At 31.0% G+C, this 20,540-nt stretch overlaps 1 protein-coding gene across 2 annotated transcripts; it reads right to left on the reverse strand.

Annotated features, from left to right (window-relative positions):
* Positions 1 to 5,372: 5,372 nt before the first annotated feature.
* LOC124360687 (CXXC motif containing zinc binding protein) lies at positions 5,373 to 20,082 on the reverse strand. Of its 2 annotated transcripts, none has more exons than XM_046814514.1 (6): positions 20,064 to 20,082; positions 15,346 to 15,372; positions 12,840 to 12,920; positions 10,037 to 10,175; positions 7,386 to 7,495; positions 5,373 to 5,610 (listed from the first exon to the last, which is right to left on the reverse strand). In XM_046814514.1, the coding sequence occupies exons 1-6, from the start codon at positions 20,064 to 20,066 to the stop codon at positions 5,464 to 5,466; spliced, it is 507 nt and encodes a 168-aa protein (XP_046670470.1). In that variant the 5' UTR covers positions 20,067 to 20,082; the 3' UTR covers positions 5,373 to 5,463. The 2 variants fall into 2 exon arrangements, with proteins under 2 accessions (XP_046670470.1, XP_046670471.1); XM_046814515.1 differs by lacking the exon at positions 20,064 to 20,082 and adding an exon at positions 19,863 to 20,005.
* Positions 20,083 to 20,540: the final 458 nt, after the last annotated feature.

Genomic DNA, 20,540 nt, shown 5'->3' on the forward strand with positions numbered 1-20,540 from the left:
TTTTCGATTTACCAATAATTGTAGTGTCGTGAAAATTACTGATTTTTTGCCTTTTAAATGTAAAATAGGCTGAGATAGAATAAATACACTTTTCACACAAGAAATACTTATATTCTGAGTCGTTTATTATATTTTAATTTTCCCCGCTAGATCTTTGCTAGTATTGGTTCTCCAAACATTTTTTACAAATATCTCTCATGTGGTTCAAGCACATAAACTAATTACAAACAGCAAAAAAATTTAGTTTTCTTGTCAGATTTTCTTGGACATACGTATATCTGTCTGATGCTTGGACATTGGCAGAAAGAGGGTGGGCTGGTTCCACCCAACGAATTATAATAATGGAACGTGCTCTGGGCCGGAGAAACCGAGCCAAAATCCTGGGTTGCGTTCCGAGTCTGCAGGCGCTGGAAATGGGCAAGAACTCACTCCGCCCATATGGCAGACTTTAAAACGCCTTCTAGACTTAATACAATTGTTAGATACTACAATTTATTTATTATTACAAATATTAGTAGCTGCTGTTTACCGTGGATTTTTATTTTTAGTAAAAAAACTGATTTTTGTACAATATCAAAATAACTGAGATTTTGATTTTTATTTTTCCTACAGAGTCGGAAACAAAGTTTACAGGCATTAAAATATTTCCCAGATGAAAAAAACAACTTTTTTATTGACAGTATTTTATTTCAAAGTAAACTACATAAAATTTACAAACATGACACTTAATCTACGTGTTAGGAAATAAAATTATTTTGACCAATTTTTGCCTTATTCCTAAGTTGGATTTTTTTATAATGTCAAATGTTTTCTGTTTTTTCGGTGTGATGAGATATTATATTAAAAAAATAGTTTAGTCACAGTTGTAATTAACATTAACTCGTGGCTTCCAGTGAATTCGTCATTAGTTAAATGCCCCTTGAAAACACTACCAGTAAACTAGTTACAAACTCTCAATGTCAATTTAGAAGTGGTCGCATTTGTTTGAGATAACTAGAGCAAATAACAATATTTTACAATTTTCAATACATCATCACTTGATCTACTTAATTTAACCTTAGATTTAGAAAATAAATAAAAAGTTAATGTGTTCTAAGATCAGCATCATTGGCATATAGTACAGAACTCGGTGAGTTCTTGCCCACTTTAAGCGCCTGCTAATCCATGGATACACCCGTAACGCACAGCTGTGTGCGACCGGAAAACACAACATGTGGCTTATGGGCAGTGCGCGTTCCAGTAGTATAGTTCGTTGGTTCCACCTTAGCCACTTTGGTTCTCATGTCTCTTGGTAGGTTTTTTGTGATGGCCCCTAGTCTGATTTGTAAATATATCATAGAACTAGCAACATTTCAAAGGAAATTTAATCTGTTCATAGCATTGGCTGCACTGTTTGTTGCGTACAAAACAAATGAATTAATTCAAGGAATACAACCAAATGCAAATGGTTGCACTTACTAGCAACGCAATAATTTATTGAAAAAATTGTTATATTTTCTTTGTAACCAAACATTATGCTCTTTATTGGTCTTTGAGTTAAATTTACAAATTCTTTTGGAATATGGGATTTTTTTATGAACCAACAAAGCTAAGCTTTTTTATTTAGCAGCTCCTGTTACTGGCACACTACTGTACCAGTTTTCAATGGTAATATTCCTACCACTACCAGATATTAGTTGAAATATCTCAAAACAAAATCTTTGACAAAGTTTGATAATGTATAAGGTCCATGGGGCTGCTTAACAGGATACATCACCATTTTCAAAGCATACTATGTTTTTAATCACAAAAAATATGAGTTTTCAAACCATATCATATTGGTTTGTTGGGGATATATTGTTTAAAAACCGCAATTTCCTTTAAATGAAGCCAATTGTTCATCAATTGTACAGTATTCTAATACTGAATAAGCTTTTTGACAATTTAAAATAAATTTCTTTAAAATTTTCGCACTGGGATATGCTGTTGTCTTTTACGGCTATTGCAGTCATTGATATTATCAAAACTTCAACAGTGAAATATAAACAAAAATCTGTATAGAGACATAGCCATTGGAAATAACTCTTTATATTCTGAGAGATCTTTTAGATTGTTTGCCACTACGAAAAACCAGCAAGCAATAGTAGATCAATCGTTGTTTGTATTTCATTTTCTTCTGTAAGTCTACAATAATGTTGATTCACATAGTTAGGATGAACTTTATTATGTTGGTAAAATGTGTGATCTGTTAAACATGTCATTATCAATCAACCAGTGTTTCAGCATTCTTAGGGCTTTATACCTGGTAAGTGAATAAGAATATTTTGATTTCTTGTGCGACTGTTCAGATTTGAAGGAAATTTACGCCACTTAGGAGTTTTAACATGACCTACAAGATACAATATTCTTCATTATTGTCAGGTATTGGTTGTTCCTCTTCTTCACTGTCTGATTGTTTAGATTCAGTGTTATGAAATGGTTGATTTTGTTGTTCATTATTTTTGTCTCCATCAGATGAATATTATTCACTTCCCTTTCATCACTAGGTTCTGTCAATAATTTGTATATTCTCTGTTGTTCTTGGTGTGGGTTATTCATGGCCTATTTCTATGAATTATCACTATTTACGATATAAAACTTCAAATATTCTCTTTGATATGCCAAAATCAAAACTCACATGAACGCATATGTGGGGTGTTGACAGCACCCCAGGGGACAATATTCACAACATCAAAACATAACCTTAACAACTATTGAGTAGCAGCTGATCACAAAGACAGTAATATAATGGAAAGGTACTGAACCAGCCAGCAGGACTGCCAAACTTAAACAAAAATTTCCCTTATTTTACACTACTGGGGTGCTGTGAATACCCCATGTATGTGCTGTAGGGTTAAACGCACAAACCGTCAGACTAGCGAGGCAACACCGCCTGGGCAATAAAAATAAGGCAAACAAATATATTTTAACGTTCAACATTGTTTCTTTATCCTGTCAACATAGCACAAGTTACCAATGTACATTTCCGTCTTCAAATCCATAGCAAATAATTGTTGCTAGTACTTACACTTCTAGTAAGACAAGAAGTTGAGAAACCTATAATTACAATTAGTCCAAATGAAGTTTGCGCTTGCTTTCAACGTGACAAGATATTTAGGATAGGTACGGTTGGGGATAGGAGCCACCTCCTGTCGAGAACCATGAGTTGGGGATAGGAGCCACTTCCTGTCGAGAACCATGAGTTGGGGATAGGAGCCACCTCCTGTCGAGAACCATGAGTTGGGGATAGGAGCCACTTCCTGTCGAGAACCATGAGTTGGGGATAGGAACCACCTCCTGTTGAGAACCATGAGTTGGGGATAGGAGCCACCTCCTGTCGAGAACCATGAGGAGGGATAACGGGCACTATATCTCAGTTGTCATCTTGAAAAAAGGGTGACACCAATCTATCCAGTTGAAATGGGCAATCATAACACGCCCTTAGATTAAAGCTAGACTGCCTTTAACACTAGTGCTGGATTCACATTGGAGGAGCAAGCTGTATGAAGCAAGTATCGCGAGTTAATTTGATCCTATAGTTTTGTCGGACTCTTGTATATTTCCCCATGCATTAGAATGGGCCGCTGCACAAAGAAAATGTGCCTTTGTTGAGACCACATGATTACCTGTATCAGGACATCGGGTCATGAGACATTTAAAACCGTGTCGGACGCCTAAGTTAGATTTTATGTCTCACAATAACCGTCTGAAGCCAACGGTCCGCCCATGTTAAGTGTATTGTATGTTTGTATTGTTTTGTATCATGTATTCCTTTCAAAATGTCAGAAGAATTTATGAACGAATTGGTATATGTGAACAAATGTTTGGTAATGGTAGAGACAAAACTAGCACTATACCATCATCACAATCAAGATGAAACATATGAAACATTTCAACAACCTGCGAATTTAGGGCTGTCATGTCCCCTCTGAAGAAGGGGAAGCCAGTGTAGAACCAGCCTTTCCAGTCAAAGCAGGCAGGGTGGCACACCCTTATATCTAGGCTAGCAAGAACCTGTGACTCTTAGGGAACCCTACCAACTCCAACAGTCATCTGCTGCAGCAGACTAGACCTATCAAATTACCCTTGCACCCCAGAATCTTGACATTTTCGGTTAGTTATGTGCCGCTCCGGAATATCCATAAGGTTGCCCAGATTTAAGTGACACATCCGTTATTCTCTGTACCCAGTGTTGGTTTAGCTGGAAGGTATAAAACAATCAAAAGCGGAAATTCATTACAAAGTTTTAATGCAGTATTTAATGCACCTTTTAAAAAAATGTCTTGTTTATAAAAACCACTAGAGAATTGACTAAACTTGATTGTTTTTGACCATTAGTGCTGGTTGTGACATTGTAAAAAAATTTAGTATTAATGTCCTAATATATAATAATGGCAACAACAAATTCAGAATTGGTCACGTTATGGATTCTTAGTCATTATATTTTAACAGGGATTAAATTGAGCATGGTGTTTAATTGACTGTAACTGGCAACTGCTCGTTTTAACACCCAAATTGCCAGACTATCCAGGGAGGTTTTGCCTCAAAGTGACAACGAATTACACAATACAGAACTGATACAAAAGATACACATTAACTGCAATTCCTGATAAAAAGTACTAAAACTCATTTAACATTAACAGCAAATCGAGCATGTAACTGTATCATTTTAGGAGCACTCTATAACATATGATTCAAAATTAGGTACAGGTAGAAAGCACAAGAAATAGCAAAAACTAACCTCCCTTTCGTAGCTGGTGTGGCAGTAAAATTTAAATATTTAGCGTTTAAACTAAATTAAATTATTGCATATGCAGTACAGTGTACTCCGTAAGTTAAAATAGGTATAATAGTTTGAATTTATATAGTCTATTACAAATGATTTGAAAGTTACAACATAAATGTTATTTTTAGCCAAAAATAGACTATTAGGCAATTGATTTGTTTTGAAATATGCTCTTGGAGGGGGAGACCCTTCCCAATCAACCCCCCCCCCCCCCAACGTCTGGGCGTTCCTTTGTGTATAAATGTATACAAAGAAATAGCTTAATAAAATAAAAAATAATCACACAATAGCTTAATAAAAATATATTTAATGTGTATGTTTATAATCAAAAGTGTTAAACATAGTTTATATTTGTTAATTCTATTATATACTTTTGGAAGCTACACTACTACTTTAAATTTATTTGAGACGTTTGGCTGAGGAGTCGAAAGATATATTCTTGCAGCACTGAGTTAAATAGAAGATATATGTTGAATGCACCAGTGGTGTAAGTGTTTGATCCATGATCTAGTCGGCTTGTTCTATTGTTTAATAACAAAATACCATGTGCATAAAAAACACCAACACATAAACAGCAATAATATTTTAATCTAGAATTTGGTAAGGTAAAGGATTTAGAACACATATACTATTTATATAGTGTTTTAGGAACATTGTATCTATTTACTATGAACAATTTTAGATTCAAATTCATAAATGCCAACAGATTGCTGACTTCTTTCATCATAATCCACCCATTCCTTTTCTGAGAGATCAATATCTTTGAATTGTCTTCCACTTTCTGCAGCCTCTGCTATCCAACCTTTCTGTAAACAAACAGTAAATGAGGATTTTAAAACATACTAGTAAATCTTTACAGCAACTTCCTTTGAAATTCAGAATGAGAAAAAAACTATTTGTGAACATATACTTTCAGACTGACATTAAATAGGTATTTTAGATTATAATGGAGAACACTTTTAGCTGTAGCATTCCTCCCATTTTACCACTAATGAATCATAGTAGGATAGGCTGCTGTTATGTAAAATATTATATTACATTATCAGCAATATTCTCTTTTTACAATATTTGTTCCTACTGTAAAAATACACAATCTGTGTAATCAGTGCTCGTGTTTAAAAATAATAGCATTCAGTTCATAAAGTATGATGCTTTCTAAACTCTCTCATAGTAACAAGTATCCATTGTTATTCTTTCCCATAAGAAGCTTCACGAGATTAAGTGAACTTGCAACTGAAGATTATTTCAGGTTTTGTGCATGTATAAACACTTCAGGTTGAAATGAATTATATTTATCACGCCATAGTTGAGTTTGTATTGTTTCCCCAAAACAGGATAAATATGTGTATACTGTATAAGCATATCCGAGAAGTCAACTTCAGTCAAAATGTGTCCATTATAATTAACTCCTGGCCATTATAATCCATTATCGGAGCCATATTCAGTTTATATTGTAGAATTTCATCAAGAAAATATATGCAAATGTATGTCTGAGAAGTCTACTTAAAAAAGTTAAAAAATCATCTACTTCCCGCCATTGCAGTCTACTTCAGATCTGAGGTATTTTTACACTATAGTTGGCTTTACTTTGTTGCTCTGATCAATGCCTGGAGGTCAACAAGCACATTCTTTGTATTAAAGAGTTTTTTATGTAAATACGTGTGTATGTCATTTGTTTATGAATTATAACAAGATCATAAAATATTGCAACTTAACTTTGTTATATAAAAAGGTGTCAAAAGTTTATTGTCAAGATAGTTCAGTGCATTTTTGAAGTTATGCACTATAATACCCATGGGTGAGAACTATAATACAATCTACTATGTAAGGGATTTTTTAACTATGCATTTATTGCTTCAAAATGAAATAAATAAAATAATTCAATGTAAGTCATTATTTATTACCAATATATGATTTTAATGCATGCACAATAGAATAGGTTCATAATTTGTTTAAAGTATATTTTTATAAAAGAAATGAAAAAATCAAGTGTTTTAATCCAAATTTAACAAAGTTTTAACATTTAATGTGGAAGGCTGTGAATAAGTAAAGTTTGCCCTGGCTCTTTTTGATACAGCACATATCATATACTATGGCAAAGTAACCTGGAAAAATGTCCAGCAAATCTTGAAACTAAACTTTACTTGATCTTCTTTGTAGCCTAAAGATTTTGCTGTACACTATCTTTAAAACGTGTACAGCACGCGCATTACGTGTACATGTAATGTATTAAAAACATGTTAAAGTTTAGGTAGGTATAGCAATGCCGCAGAAAAGAGTAAAAGATTTATGTAGTTAATAAAAATAAATAAACTGATAGACTGAAGGTGCTCATCCATTTAGTTGATTATACAACTCAACTGAGCATAGATCAATAATTTCAAGTTAAGTAAACACAATGTTTTCCATGTTAAAGAAGCTACCTCTACAACAAGTAAGGAAGTGTTGTGTCCCAACTGCTTCATATATTGACATTTTGACTACCAAGCAGCTGAATGTCCAATCATGCAAGTCACACTAAACGCTACTAATGTATATTTCAGTAGAGAATTTGTTACATTATTTAATGAAAATACCTTACCCCAGGTGTAAAGTCAACTGGCGCCAGTCCTCTGCAATCAAAAGTTACTAACGGTTTGAAGTCCATGCATTCATCGGAATTAATTTTCTTGATAGACGAACCAACTATATCTGCAACAGATTACACACATATTACTAGCAATATTATAGTACCGTTATCGCTCTTATATGTATTCATAACACCTGGTAAAAGCTGAAATGATTCAATAAAATATCCAATAAAACATATTACAATTTTTCTATCTCAACATTACCAATCAAATATGGCTAAATTTATCAAAATATGTATGCTTATAGACTTTACAAAATAAATAGTTTATTTTTAATATTCGTACTAATTTATCTACCCAAGTATCTGGAAGAATTTGCAACTACTACTATGTACGCAGATGAACCGTCTTTTATTAAGTAATACAGAATGAGAATCACTTGAAGTTTCATCATATATTGCACTTAAAGTAGCTACTCAATACTGCCACCAGAACAACCTGGTACTATATGAAACTAAAACAAACATTTAGTTATGAGGAGGCAAAAGCTTGAAGTTGGAATTCTACCTAGCATAGAAAGAGTAGATGTAGCAAAATATCTAGGTGTTATAACTGATAAAGATCTTAACTGGACTTTTCATGTTGATAGTCTCTGTAAGAAGCTAAGGTCCGGGACTATACGTCATCCGAAGAATTAAGACAATAAGTGATGTTGAAGAACTTTTAAAACACCCATTTTATTCAATAAATGAATTTTTATCTTACAGAACCTTTGACATAAACCTAATGTGATAAATGACACAACTAAATTGTTTTTTCTTTCTAATTATTTAATATTTTATTCTTGACGCTAATGTTATTCTCTATGAATTGTGCAAAAAAGTCTATTGTCTATTTCATATTCTAAGAGAGTCTGAATATTTTCTTGTATTTAACAAAATAGGACAATGCAATCTAACAGATATTGTATATTGCTAATTAATGATGACCCAAATATCTTCTCAATCACAACTCAATTATTTTACATAAAGAAAATGTAACCAAACTATAAAAGTGTTGCAATGTTCGTTAGAATTGTTTTTAAGTATTTAAGTGATTTTTATACAAAAATTTAGTATTTTTACAATGATTTCAGTTTAGACATTTAAGTTATTAGTTTACATAGCAGATTTAAAATTAATATATATAGCTGACATATGAAATTGTATTTGTATAATTTTATATATAATAAATCAAATAAAAAACCATTATCCACTTTTGTTTTTTACCACTGTTTAAAGCTATTTACCTAATATGAGAGTTGACTTAAAGTATATATGGGTGCAGATTTTCATCATTCAGCACTAATATAAAAAACCAAATTCAATTATACAGTTACTTTTTGAAACTTAGTATATTTGTTCTGTTCATATATAGAACAATAAAGCAGATGCATACAAATAAAAATCACAAAATTACAATTTGATTATTCCATAATTTAAAACAAAGTTGAGACTTATTTGGTTGAACACTATACAAATATCAAAAATATTTAAAAATATAAGAACTCAGTTATATACAGATAATTAATTTTTTAACTTGGTATATCTGTTTACATGTACATAGGGAACAATAAAAAGTTGAATATAAATAAATTTAGATCATAAAACTACAATTTTTGTATTCAAAAATGGAATAAAAACTAATTAAAAAAAAATTTATATCTGAAAAATCCACAGATTCTATGATTGAAATAAATATTACTATTTATAGTCTACTTTCCTCTAAATGATAAAACAATAACCATCCCATTAGGTTTATTTTTGAAAAATGTGTGACTTATTTGGTGTAACACTACACAAATACCAAAATTTCATGGTACTAAGTGATAAGACCTGTCATAAAAGCTTGGCACTAGTGCCATCCCCTTAATAAGTGCTTGGTGCAACGATTAATTGCTTCTAGAATGACACATGTTTTTGTAGTAATATTTATTTTATTTGATTCTATTTGTTATATTTTAGATATTGACAATAATTTAGCATAATAACTTAGATAGAAAAATTATTTTTAACTTAACATGGTTTTGTGCCTGTTACTGTTACTTCAAAATATCAATGTAATGTATTTGTTTGTACAAATAAAGATTATGATTATGAATATTTGGTTTTTTTTATTACTCCAATAAAGATACTTGTTCAAATAAAGACAAATATTATTTATGACAAAATACTTTAAAATTGTAACATTGTAGTTTATGAAATCTTTTTATGACAAAATACTTAAAAATCGTAACATTGTAGTTTATGAAATCTTTTTAAACTATTCGATAGATTTAAGATACATTCTCCTTAGTTAAATACCAAAGTTCCGCACTAATCCATGTTTTAATTCTCAAAACTGATTTATTTTATAAGTTATCATTTCACTTAGTAGATACTTCATTTTACTAAGAGTGCATATAAAGTTGGAAAAACATAAGTTTCAAAATATGAATAAGTTTCAATTAATTGTTTTATAATAGGTAATATTATGCCTAAATTAAGATAAAGTAACAATTATCATGTATTTCATAAATCACAATATTATTATTGCAAATATAAACTGAAATGCCAGCATTAATATCTCATAAATACGTCGATAGCTAATTAATCTCATCTTAGAAACTGACGTACTGACTTACCCAGACTATTTTCTCTACTACAAAATTTGCATTTGTAAATAAAATGAAACTTTCCTTTTCCTCCTTTGCCTTCATATGATGACTGAGCATCAACAGTGTGCCAGTTGGGCGACTCTTCCCCACACCCAGAACACTTTACCTATTAAACAATAATTTTTTATGAAATTAAAATTATCAAGTCATATACAAAACAAGTTTTAGTATAACAATAATTCTTTCTTTGATGTTTGTTTTTGGCAATGGAAGGATTGAGAGGAAAACAGGATTCTTCCGGACATTTACCATTATTTAGTGATACAATAGAAAATTATCAGTGATTGATTTTTTGTGTTACTGAACAATGGTAAACGTACGAAAAAATCCTGTTTCCATCATAAAAATAACACTGACAAAACCACTACATAGTGCTTGTTATTATGTGGTTATTTGCAAGCAACATTTTATCATCGATGACTTGTTTTAGTTTTTACAGAATTATAAAGAAAAGTACTAAACATGTTTAATTAATAAAAGCAAACGATCTTGGTTTTTACATCTCTTAGGAGTTGACCCTTGTAGTGTTAATCAACAAAATTTTGTCGCCTTTTGCCGTTTCTGTAGTGTTTATCGACAAAATTTTGTTGATCAAACACTCTCTCACATTATTACTTCTTATAATATACTCTGGCAAAGTATCGATTTGATTCATGCACAATTGGATTTGGGAATAAAAATGCTAATGAAAACTGAAGTTGTATTCCTTTTTGTTATTACTGTTGTTTGATTACATAGCAAGTTGAATATTTCACAATGTAAAAGAAAACGTCGTCTGTTTGTTGTAAATCCTATCTTGCTGGATTTGTTTACTTTTGCATCTGTGCCGAGCTATGTATAATATTATAAGTTTTATTTATATATTTTCGTTTTCTAATAAAATAACATATGATTGATTGTATCTTTTTACTGAAATCTGTTTAGTAAATTATCAGCTCTGAGCAGCCTGATATTACAGGATGAAATTACCGCCAGTTGTAGGGTTAATAATTCAGAACATGTGTTCGTTTTGTATTTGTGTCTTGAAGTCCTTCTTAACTACTGAGAGTTTTTCAGTCATTTTAAAGTTAATCTTTATTTGAATGTGTATATGAAATTACCATGGTTTACTATAGTTAGAGTATTACTGGTATATAATGGTTGTCATGTTAGATTGAAATAGCTATTCAGTTATATAGTTAAATTTTGATCTTGAATATCTATAAAACAAAAAAAGCTAAGACTTCCTATTCGCACAACTATCACCAACAAGGAATCGCCATTTCAAAATGTTGAGTTGAGAAGCAATCCTCCCTAAGAATTTTGAATAGAACAAAAAGAAATTTCTGTTGATATACATATCCTCAATTTTTTTTTGTTTCTCACTCATATACTAATTGTTTACCTAATTCTGCTAAAAAGGAAATGTGCTTTTTTAACTCAACAATGTTAAGGTTTTTTTAACTCTAGAAGTGCTACGAATCACGATCGCTATGCATTAGACTGCTAAAATACTAAATCGTGATCGTCATGCATTAGCGAGAACTGTCAAAGCACTATTATTAAAGCATGAATTGATATGTTTAGCATTCCAAATTTAAGAAAAAAGAGTTGTTTCAAATATATAGCCGTTCTCAAATTAAAAATTGTTAAGTGAAAAAACAAAATGGCAGCTATTCAGGTAATTATTGTGTTTTCAACAATTTTAATATGATATTTTGGTTTACCTTTGGTCCAGGAATAATACCTGCAAATTTTAGTAGAGAGTTCAGGGACACCCCGTATATACTTTTGTTCAGTATTATTAAATTGTGAATCTCTTATATATAATACATTTTTAATTCTTTGATGTCTGTGGAAGAAAATAAAAAAAAAGATTTTAAATTTAACTTTTTTCTAGTTTTTAAGACTACATTTGATAGAAATTGTCATAATAATTTTTTTAGTACTATTTAGTACTTTCTTAAAAAAAGAAATGACTTAAAATTTCAATAAAAATTGTGATTTTTACAAATTTAAGAAAAATATGCTTGTAACCATAAAAACAGCCTAGTGTTTTATGAAAAACTACCAGCAGCTGGAGGGTTAAATACAAGTATGTGAAGATGATCATAGTCTCTAGATGATCTAATGCCATCTTTAAAATGAGTTTTTATTCCATCCCACCTATTTTTATTCCTCCAGAAATTTTATTTCCTTTCACTAGATAAATGATTATTGATCCATATTCAATCACAAGACTAGCATTTTTTAATGTCCAATTTCTTTTATAAAAACAGCTGGACATACTTGACACATTGATTTTATGATTCAATCAATTATACTTCACTTGCACTGTTTATGTTAGTCTTCTGAATAAATTTTCACTATATTATTTATTGCAATAAAAACAACATGTAATAAACACAAAATTCAAATAGCTGCCTCTATTGAAACAACTGATGAGCTTACATCACATGTGAATAATCTTCAACTTCCAATGGCCAGTAAAAGAAAACATTTAAAGAAAATACAACAGTATAAAGTGTGAAATCTTACGATTAAAACTGTACAACTTGTGATATAACTTGTAATTCAATTTCAGCGGGTGTTAACGAATTATGAATAAATAACATATAATGTTTAATGCACCGCAAATTACAACTTTGCCAGTTCAAGGGCCAATACTCAATTTCTTGCTTAGTAATATGTTTACAAAAAACAGATGTCTGTTAATTTTTCACAACGAATCAGCTCCGCAACTTTTCAATTACTATATATTTGTGTATACAAATAAAATGTATTTATTTACCTTTATGGTCCATGTAAAATCACTTGATGGCTGAAGTATTTTGATTTCTTCCAAGTTACATTTGACACAGAGAGTAAAGAACTGAAAATATTGTGCAAGATGTTATATTAAATTACAATATAAATACCTCATTTTAGAAGTAAATATGTTTTAATAATAATTTTTTTATACATTTTTTCAATTACATAAAATTGCATGCCTAAACATACCTACTATTAAATTATCAATGACAATATACTTGTATAATACTAAAAAAATGTTTACTTATCAAGTTACATATACTGTATATATATATATATATATATATATATATATATATATATATATATATAAATACATATGGGTCTAAAATCAATGATATGGGCTGAAAAAATGTCATTTCTGTCTGTCTCAGCAGATTGTCACCACAATATCTCAAAAACAATGTGACCTATAGACCTGAAATTATGCATGAAGCTTCATTTCTATGTAAGAAACACTGAGTTCGATTATGCTGCATATCACTCTATAGGATTTGGCTGAGTGTCAGTGAATAATTTTACATTGGTCTTATGGATAACCACAACGGCAATCAGAAAATAGCAGAATAATTACATTTGTAAACAAAATCATAAGAGTTTTTAAACATGTGATGTAACACATTTAGTTTAATTATGCTATTACACCCAATATCTTTTCATGGTGACTTGGTGTGTAGACTTTCATTACAGCTATGAAATGCAATTTACTGAACAAAAATGTGAATGTATCATGTGTGAAGATATCTTGAGAAAGATTTCATTTGAAAACTTAAAATTTTGCATGAAACTTAATTTCAAAATAGACAAGAATGAGTTCCATGATGTTGCATATCCAACGAAGGAACTTGACTGAGCGTAATTGAAGCTTATTACTTAGTAGGCTGACACAATTTTTCTTTTGTTTGTCAGGAGATGTAAAAATGTATGCCACATGATTCTCTGCTATTCTATCTGCCAATAATGAAATGAGCTATAGATTTGGAATTCTGCTTTGAAGTATATATACTTTAGAGAAAAACTAAAAATCAATTGGATGCGTATTATTTATATCTTTAAAATGAGAAATCTTGCATAACACTATGATCTAGATCACTATAACAAGAATCTAAAAGAGTATTAGGTTTAACAGCTTTCTTATGGGAAAATACTCAAGGTCGTTAAAATACAGCTGGCTCTTAATGGACATCATGGCATGCATGTTTATATGTCCATTAAGTAGTAGATAGTATATAGCAAAATTGATAAAAGAAAATATGACAGGAAAAGTAAGATGTATCGATATTGAAATATATCACCTTAAAAGTTTATTTTAATTCGCATAAAAGATTACTTGAAGTTAAAAATCAGAAATGGAATATCTTTATCACTTGCAAATTCACACAAAATATGTCAAAAAAGTCAAATATATCTTTTTACAATAGTGCAGGTTGAAAAGTTTACAGAAATGTTCATACTCTGACAAAAGGAAATCTCTTTCCAAATTTTAGTTAAAGTGTACATCTTGTCACCTTCTTCAATGAACGAAGATGACTACAGAGAATAAGCTAAACTCAGATCAGAATCGAAACCAATATAGGATATAAAGAGTCAAACAACAAAATTGATGATAAAATGACTCATTGAGGATTTACAATTGCACTTAGTGGAACTAGATTGGATTAGTGGATCTAGATAGAATTGTAGATAGTTCAGGAAGTAAAAGATAAGTGTAATGTGCAAGATTGACAGTGTTAATTGAAACAGACTCAGACAGCAGTTCTTTTACCATAGTAAGTAGAGTGACATGAGTTGAAAATATGCATCCATTGTTCTCTACTGGTGTATGCTACTTTGAAACCAATTGAAGTAACCATTGGATAATAATACTATGAACTGTAGATGCCTGTTTGCATGCTCATCCACAAACATAGTGCATCTGGAAGTCACCAGTAAATAAGAACTTTTATAAAGGCTTTGCATGTTCTCAGAGTGTGCGTCGAGGTTTTAACCTGTACAAGACAGCTTTGGATGGATTTTAAAATTCTTCATCATGTGTAAAAAGAGAAATAGTACATAAGTTAATCTCATCTACAGCACCAAAACATGGAAGTGTCTCACAAATGTACAGTAAGGTCTGCAAAAACGGCTTTCATAAGTTGTCTCTTGATGATAAGTTTTAAACCTTTATTGCCACTGTGCAATTTATGAACAACTACCATGTACTTACTCGTCAGATGCCTGTTGATCTAAAGGATCCCGGGCTACTTATAAACAACATTTTTTTCTCAAGGGATTTCCAAAAACATTGAACAAAGAAACTGGTTGTAGTATGAACCCTCTAGAGAGTTTTCGGAAAGAAACTGAGAAGTTTTATGTCACCTTTGGCTACTAATAAAAAACAAGTTGTATTATAAAACTGAAGTGGACAGGATTGATTGTCTATATAAAATCATGACAATAACTACAACATAAAATAAAAATTTATAATTTTTGCAGTGAGAACTTACCACCATTTTTGAAACACAGCAAGCCTTCTGAAATAAAAGCAAATAATGAGTATAAATAAGCAACATATAAACTGCAGTGATGCGCTACCTACTTGGTTGTATATCACTTTACAAACCCAGCACTCACATTTGTGAGAGCTGTATAATATAACATATCACTAATCACCAGAACTGTTAAAGCACTGCACTGCTGACATTGAAAAATGCATGAGGGAATAAAAATATCAGTGGTACATAAATAAACTTAGGCTGTGTAAATTATGGCCAATAGAGACTCTTGGATTTTACAATATTGTTTTAATAACACACATTATGGTTTAGGCTACTGAGAGAATTATTTTAGTTTATTAACAACAATGTCTACCTGAGTGCTTTGTCACATTGCATATGTTACACTATTTATAAAATTGTGTCATTGTTATAAAATAAAAATTAATTAATTAAATAAAAACAATAAATTTAAAAATCTAGTTGTTTTAAGAACAAAAAATATACAATTGTTATTGCTTATATGAATGGCTATTTTTCAAGGTCTCACTATGAAACTGTGAAAGGGCTGCAGAACCAGGTGCAGGGGGTCACCTGATCTCTCTGAATTTTCAGGAAAGAGTTGAGGTGGGGTGTTAAACATTTAAGTTTTTTTGTTCTCTTAGCAAATTGCACTTAGTCCTATAAGAACCTTAGCGCTGGCTTCTGGAGTGACAGGATATTCAGGACAGGTAAGGTTAGGGGGTAGGGGCCACCTCCTATCGAGATCCATGAGGGAGAATTAGGGCACTAATCTCAAAGTCATGTCCTCCCTGAAGAAGGGGAGGCCAGCTTTGAACCAACCTCTCCAGTCAAAGTAGGCAGAGGGTTGCAGACCCTTGTTGAGGCTAGCAAGAACCTCTGATAGTTAGGGAACAAACCCCACCAAACTCCAACAGTCATCTTTTGCAGTACACTAGACCTATCGAATTGCCCTTGCACCCCAGAATCTCAACATTTGCAGTTAGTGATGTGCTGCTCTTGGATATCCATAAGGTTGCCCAGATTTAAGTGATACATCGGTTTTTGCTGTACCCAGTGGTAGGTAACAAAACATTTAAGTTAGTTAAGAGTGAAAAAGATTACGTTAAGTCGCTCCACAACGCAGAATTATGAATAAAAGCTAAGTAATTATTGGTGGCCAAGAAAACAAAATATAATTTGCCAAGTTGAATTGTCATATTTTATTACATCAAATGAAATTACCAATCGGTCAGAAACTGTAATTCCTGTCTAGTTTTTATCAAGTACATTCAAGCAACGCACAGCTCCTGCATTGGCATTAGTATGACGTGACATTCATATAAGCTACAAATCAAACCTCCGTTGTTACTCTTTGATTATTTGTGTTGGGCAAATTTTTACTAATTATAAAGAGGCAAACTATTACAAATTATTTTAGTAAAAAAAAAACTAAGAGTGACACATCTGTAAGTGAAGGTGTGAAAATTCTAATGAGCCCGGTCTGGTTTCCACATCAATGATTGAATGAATGGATGAGCCATTTCAGCCTTTAGATTTTACATAACCACTAAAGGTTATAAGTTGTGTAAATCGATAACTTAAACAAGAATGGTACAAAAGTGGTCTTGGGTATCTTGGCAATGCTGAATATGAAACAGTTAAATGCTATGTCTGCCTAAAATCTAATAAACTTAACCTAAAGGTTTTGTCCAAATGTAAAGTAGATGAAACATTTATTGTTACCGGATTATCAAACTGGAAAAAACTTCTGGGAAATTTTATTTTCATCAAAGTAATGAATTCCATAAAGCTTCTTTAATGGCTTTGATGGAACGGCTCAGTTATCTAGTCAAGTAAATTCTCAAATGCTGAATACACAAAGCGCTCTTACAGTGCTTAGCGTGTAGAAGAGGTAGTACAAGAGAGATAGTGAATATCCTCCAACATAATTCCAATGCGTCAATTGAGTATAGTATGTTCAAAATCTAACTTTCATATTCACTTTCATCTTAATCTGTTAATATAACAATGTAAACCATGCATAAATTATAAAATTAAAGTATAGTTGGGCTATTTTTATTTCTTAAAAAGTAATTATTTAACTATGGATAAAAAACTATCTAGGCTGTGTTTATTTATAAAATGTAACAAACAAAACAGTGTATTTTGAAGGATGAACGTGTCTGACACCTTATGACATAAATGACATATCTACCTCGCCATTGTACTTGTAGCCATTAAAGATAGGCGGTTTATAACGTGTTAGTGTCAGTAACAGGATTATTCAGTGATAACCTATTACCAGGATAAAGCATCACCAGCAATACCCTGTTATTTCAGTAAAATCTGGGGTGAATAATTTGGCGTTCTCATAACGTCTTTCTAGTATTAAGTTACCCAATAACCTGTAACGGCAGAGGCTATTTCGTGGAAGCAATGAGGCTAGGAATGGAAATATTACATTATGGAATTATATTACGTGATATAAGTAGGTTTAGATACGGTTCTCATAAATGTTACTAGTAGTAACAATGTTAAAGATAACCTTTACAAGCACTCATGTGTTGTACCACGACTATATGCAACATTAGTAATTTGACAATGCTTAAATTCTTCTGCCACTACAGCACATGAACTAATTAAACATATTGAAGGACAAACAGAGTTACAAGTATAATATAATAAAATAAATATTTGCCTATTAGCAAATTGCTCACATGATTAAAAATCGACAGTCACCAGCATGTGCCCATTAAGTAAATGTTTACAGATTAACTACATGATTGATCAGTACCAGACTGAAGACCGCTGCAAGCCAATTATACTTAAGTTACATCAGGTAGTGGAAGTAGGGGTGAGGAAAACATGGATGGTCCATCCCTACTTTCCTCAAGCAATAAAAATATTAACAAAAATATTCTTTACTGCATTTTGTTGCGGGTACGTATAATAACATGATAAGTGTATTTTATATCAATTCGTATTGCCTATCAAATCAATTTATTGTGACAAAATGTAAAAATGAGATAACTATTTTGTGTAAAATTTTATCTTGTTTCAGAAAAACATAAACTTTAAGTAACCATAATGAACCTATAAAACAAAAAAGCAGGTATGCAGATATAATTATAATTATTGGGTGTAGCCTGTATGTAAGAGTTTGGTAATACAAGTTTTACATATAATACAATTGTATATCAATATATATGTTATATTGCATATTTTATAACTCAAAATTAAATAAACTATACAGAAACAATAATATAACTTCCATATCTCATTTTCTAAAAAGTACAAAAAAGTTATTTTCTGAGATCACTCAAATATTTTACAAAAAAATGTTCATATGGAGAAGTGCAAGATGTTTTTGAACATATTGTATCAAAATATATTATTTATATAAACATTTTAGGAAAAAATCTCTTATTTACTGAAATCTAAACAAAACTAAATTTTTATTCCACAACTACGCAGGTTACTCGGGTAGGGTACGATAAGCGGACCCGGTATTTTATATCGAAGAATGTAATCATCGATACCTAATATTCACATCTCAAATCCTAGACTATCAATCGATATAAAAGAATCTATAGTCCCAATAACAAACTTATGTTTTAAATTAAAATGTGAATTTAATATTAACAATGATAAAACAAATTATTATAACCAAAATTAGGAAAACATAAGACAACCATATTTGGTTCTCTCACAGTCACATTTGTTTCTTTCCTACAAATTTCACATAATGGGTTTTTAGGTACGAGTCCAACGTATTGAAGCCACGTAAAACATGTCCTATCATCTTTCAAAGCAATGTTCTGTAGTTTTCTAAAATTGACTGCCAGTAATGAAATGTTACTTATGTAAAATTGAAATATTACCTTTACGTGTATTATTTGAAAGTGTTTGCAGCTGTTGATATATATCATTTAAGTTAATTAGTTAATTGTTCAAAATAATTAATTAGTATCGATTGATTATATCGATGGTTATGATTAAGTAATATCGGTTGCCAATTTCGATATAAAAAACCGGGTCCGCTTATCGTACCCTACCCGGTTACTCAAATAACCACATTATAGCCTAGTTTCAATGGTTGTTTTTGTGTAACCAACCCTATCTGGTAGTCTACATGCAATTCCCTTGGCATAAAGATTAGTATAGCTATGCTACTTTGGAAAGCTGAAGGTCTATTGTCCCAGAATTTATCATACATGACATTTTTGAAACCTGATTGTAACTTATTCTTTTCAACAGCATCCTTCCTAACCTTTTTACCAAACAATAATCAATTGTCACTTTCTAACCTGCAAACCAGCAGATTTTTTAGATAGCTACTCCTAAAGACTAATAAATATTCTGATTCTTATATTGGTAAAATTTGATCACAACAATTACAATTGATAAAATAAAAGCTAGATTGAGCTTAATAATTAAAAAGTTTTAAAACACCCCTCACAGAAATATTAAAATTATATAAACATGTAAATAACTAATATTAAATGTTTTTATGTTACTAGACTTACAATTTTAATTCAACAAGAACACAAAAGCTACCTCATCAACAAATACTACGTTATCTTATAACCTCAACTTGTCAACGCAAAACAACTAGGCCCCTTTACTATTTACTTTTTTCTTCTTCTTCTTTTTGCCTGTTAGTTATAATTCTGTTTAAATTTGTACTTTTTTCTTTGTTTGTATAAAGAAAGAATTGGTTTATTCACCATGATGTCTTGTTGCCCTATATTTTGTAATTGCTTTGTAATTTTTATTGACTCTTTTGTCTGCAGTTGGATCCATAGTTACTTTATTTCTGAATAAAAATTAATGTAGGTCTAGATATGTGTCTTAGTTACAATGAATTTATGTTTTGGTTGTATCAGCAGATTTTTTTAATAGACATTGAGAACAGATTTTCACGGAAAACATTGCGTTTACTACCAGTCCGATTTTAAAAGTTCCCTTTTCCAAGAATTCTTTTTCCATTTAAATATATTTATTGTTTTAATTGGGTTTAACAGTTTTTTTTTTTTTTTTTTTTTTTTTTTTTTTTTAATATGTGATGTTAGATCGTCGAAATACTAAAATAATACCTCTGTCAATGTGTACTTAAAAAAATACAATTCTCAATATCGTAACCATTTTCTTTGTAGATACATCAAATAATTATTCCCGTAAATAAATGAGGAATTATGCCTAGT

Source organism: Homalodisca vitripennis, chromosome 4 (genome assembly GCF_021130785.1).
Source record: "Homalodisca vitripennis isolate AUS2020 chromosome 4, UT_GWSS_2.1, whole genome shotgun sequence".
Lineage (NCBI taxonomy): Eukaryota > Metazoa > Arthropoda > Insecta > Hemiptera > Cicadellidae > Homalodisca > Homalodisca vitripennis.

Coding starts and splice junctions, on each gene's coding strand:
- LOC124360687 (XM_046814514.1), bottom strand. Junction 12,921..15,345: donor GCTGTGTTTCAAAAATGGTG/GTAAGTTCTCAC, acceptor CAATATTTTCAG/TTCTTTACTCTCTGTGTCAA. Junction 5,611..7,385: donor CAGTTGACTTTACACCTGGG/GTAAGGTATTTT, acceptor GTTTGTTTACAG/AAAGGTTGGATAGCAGAGGC.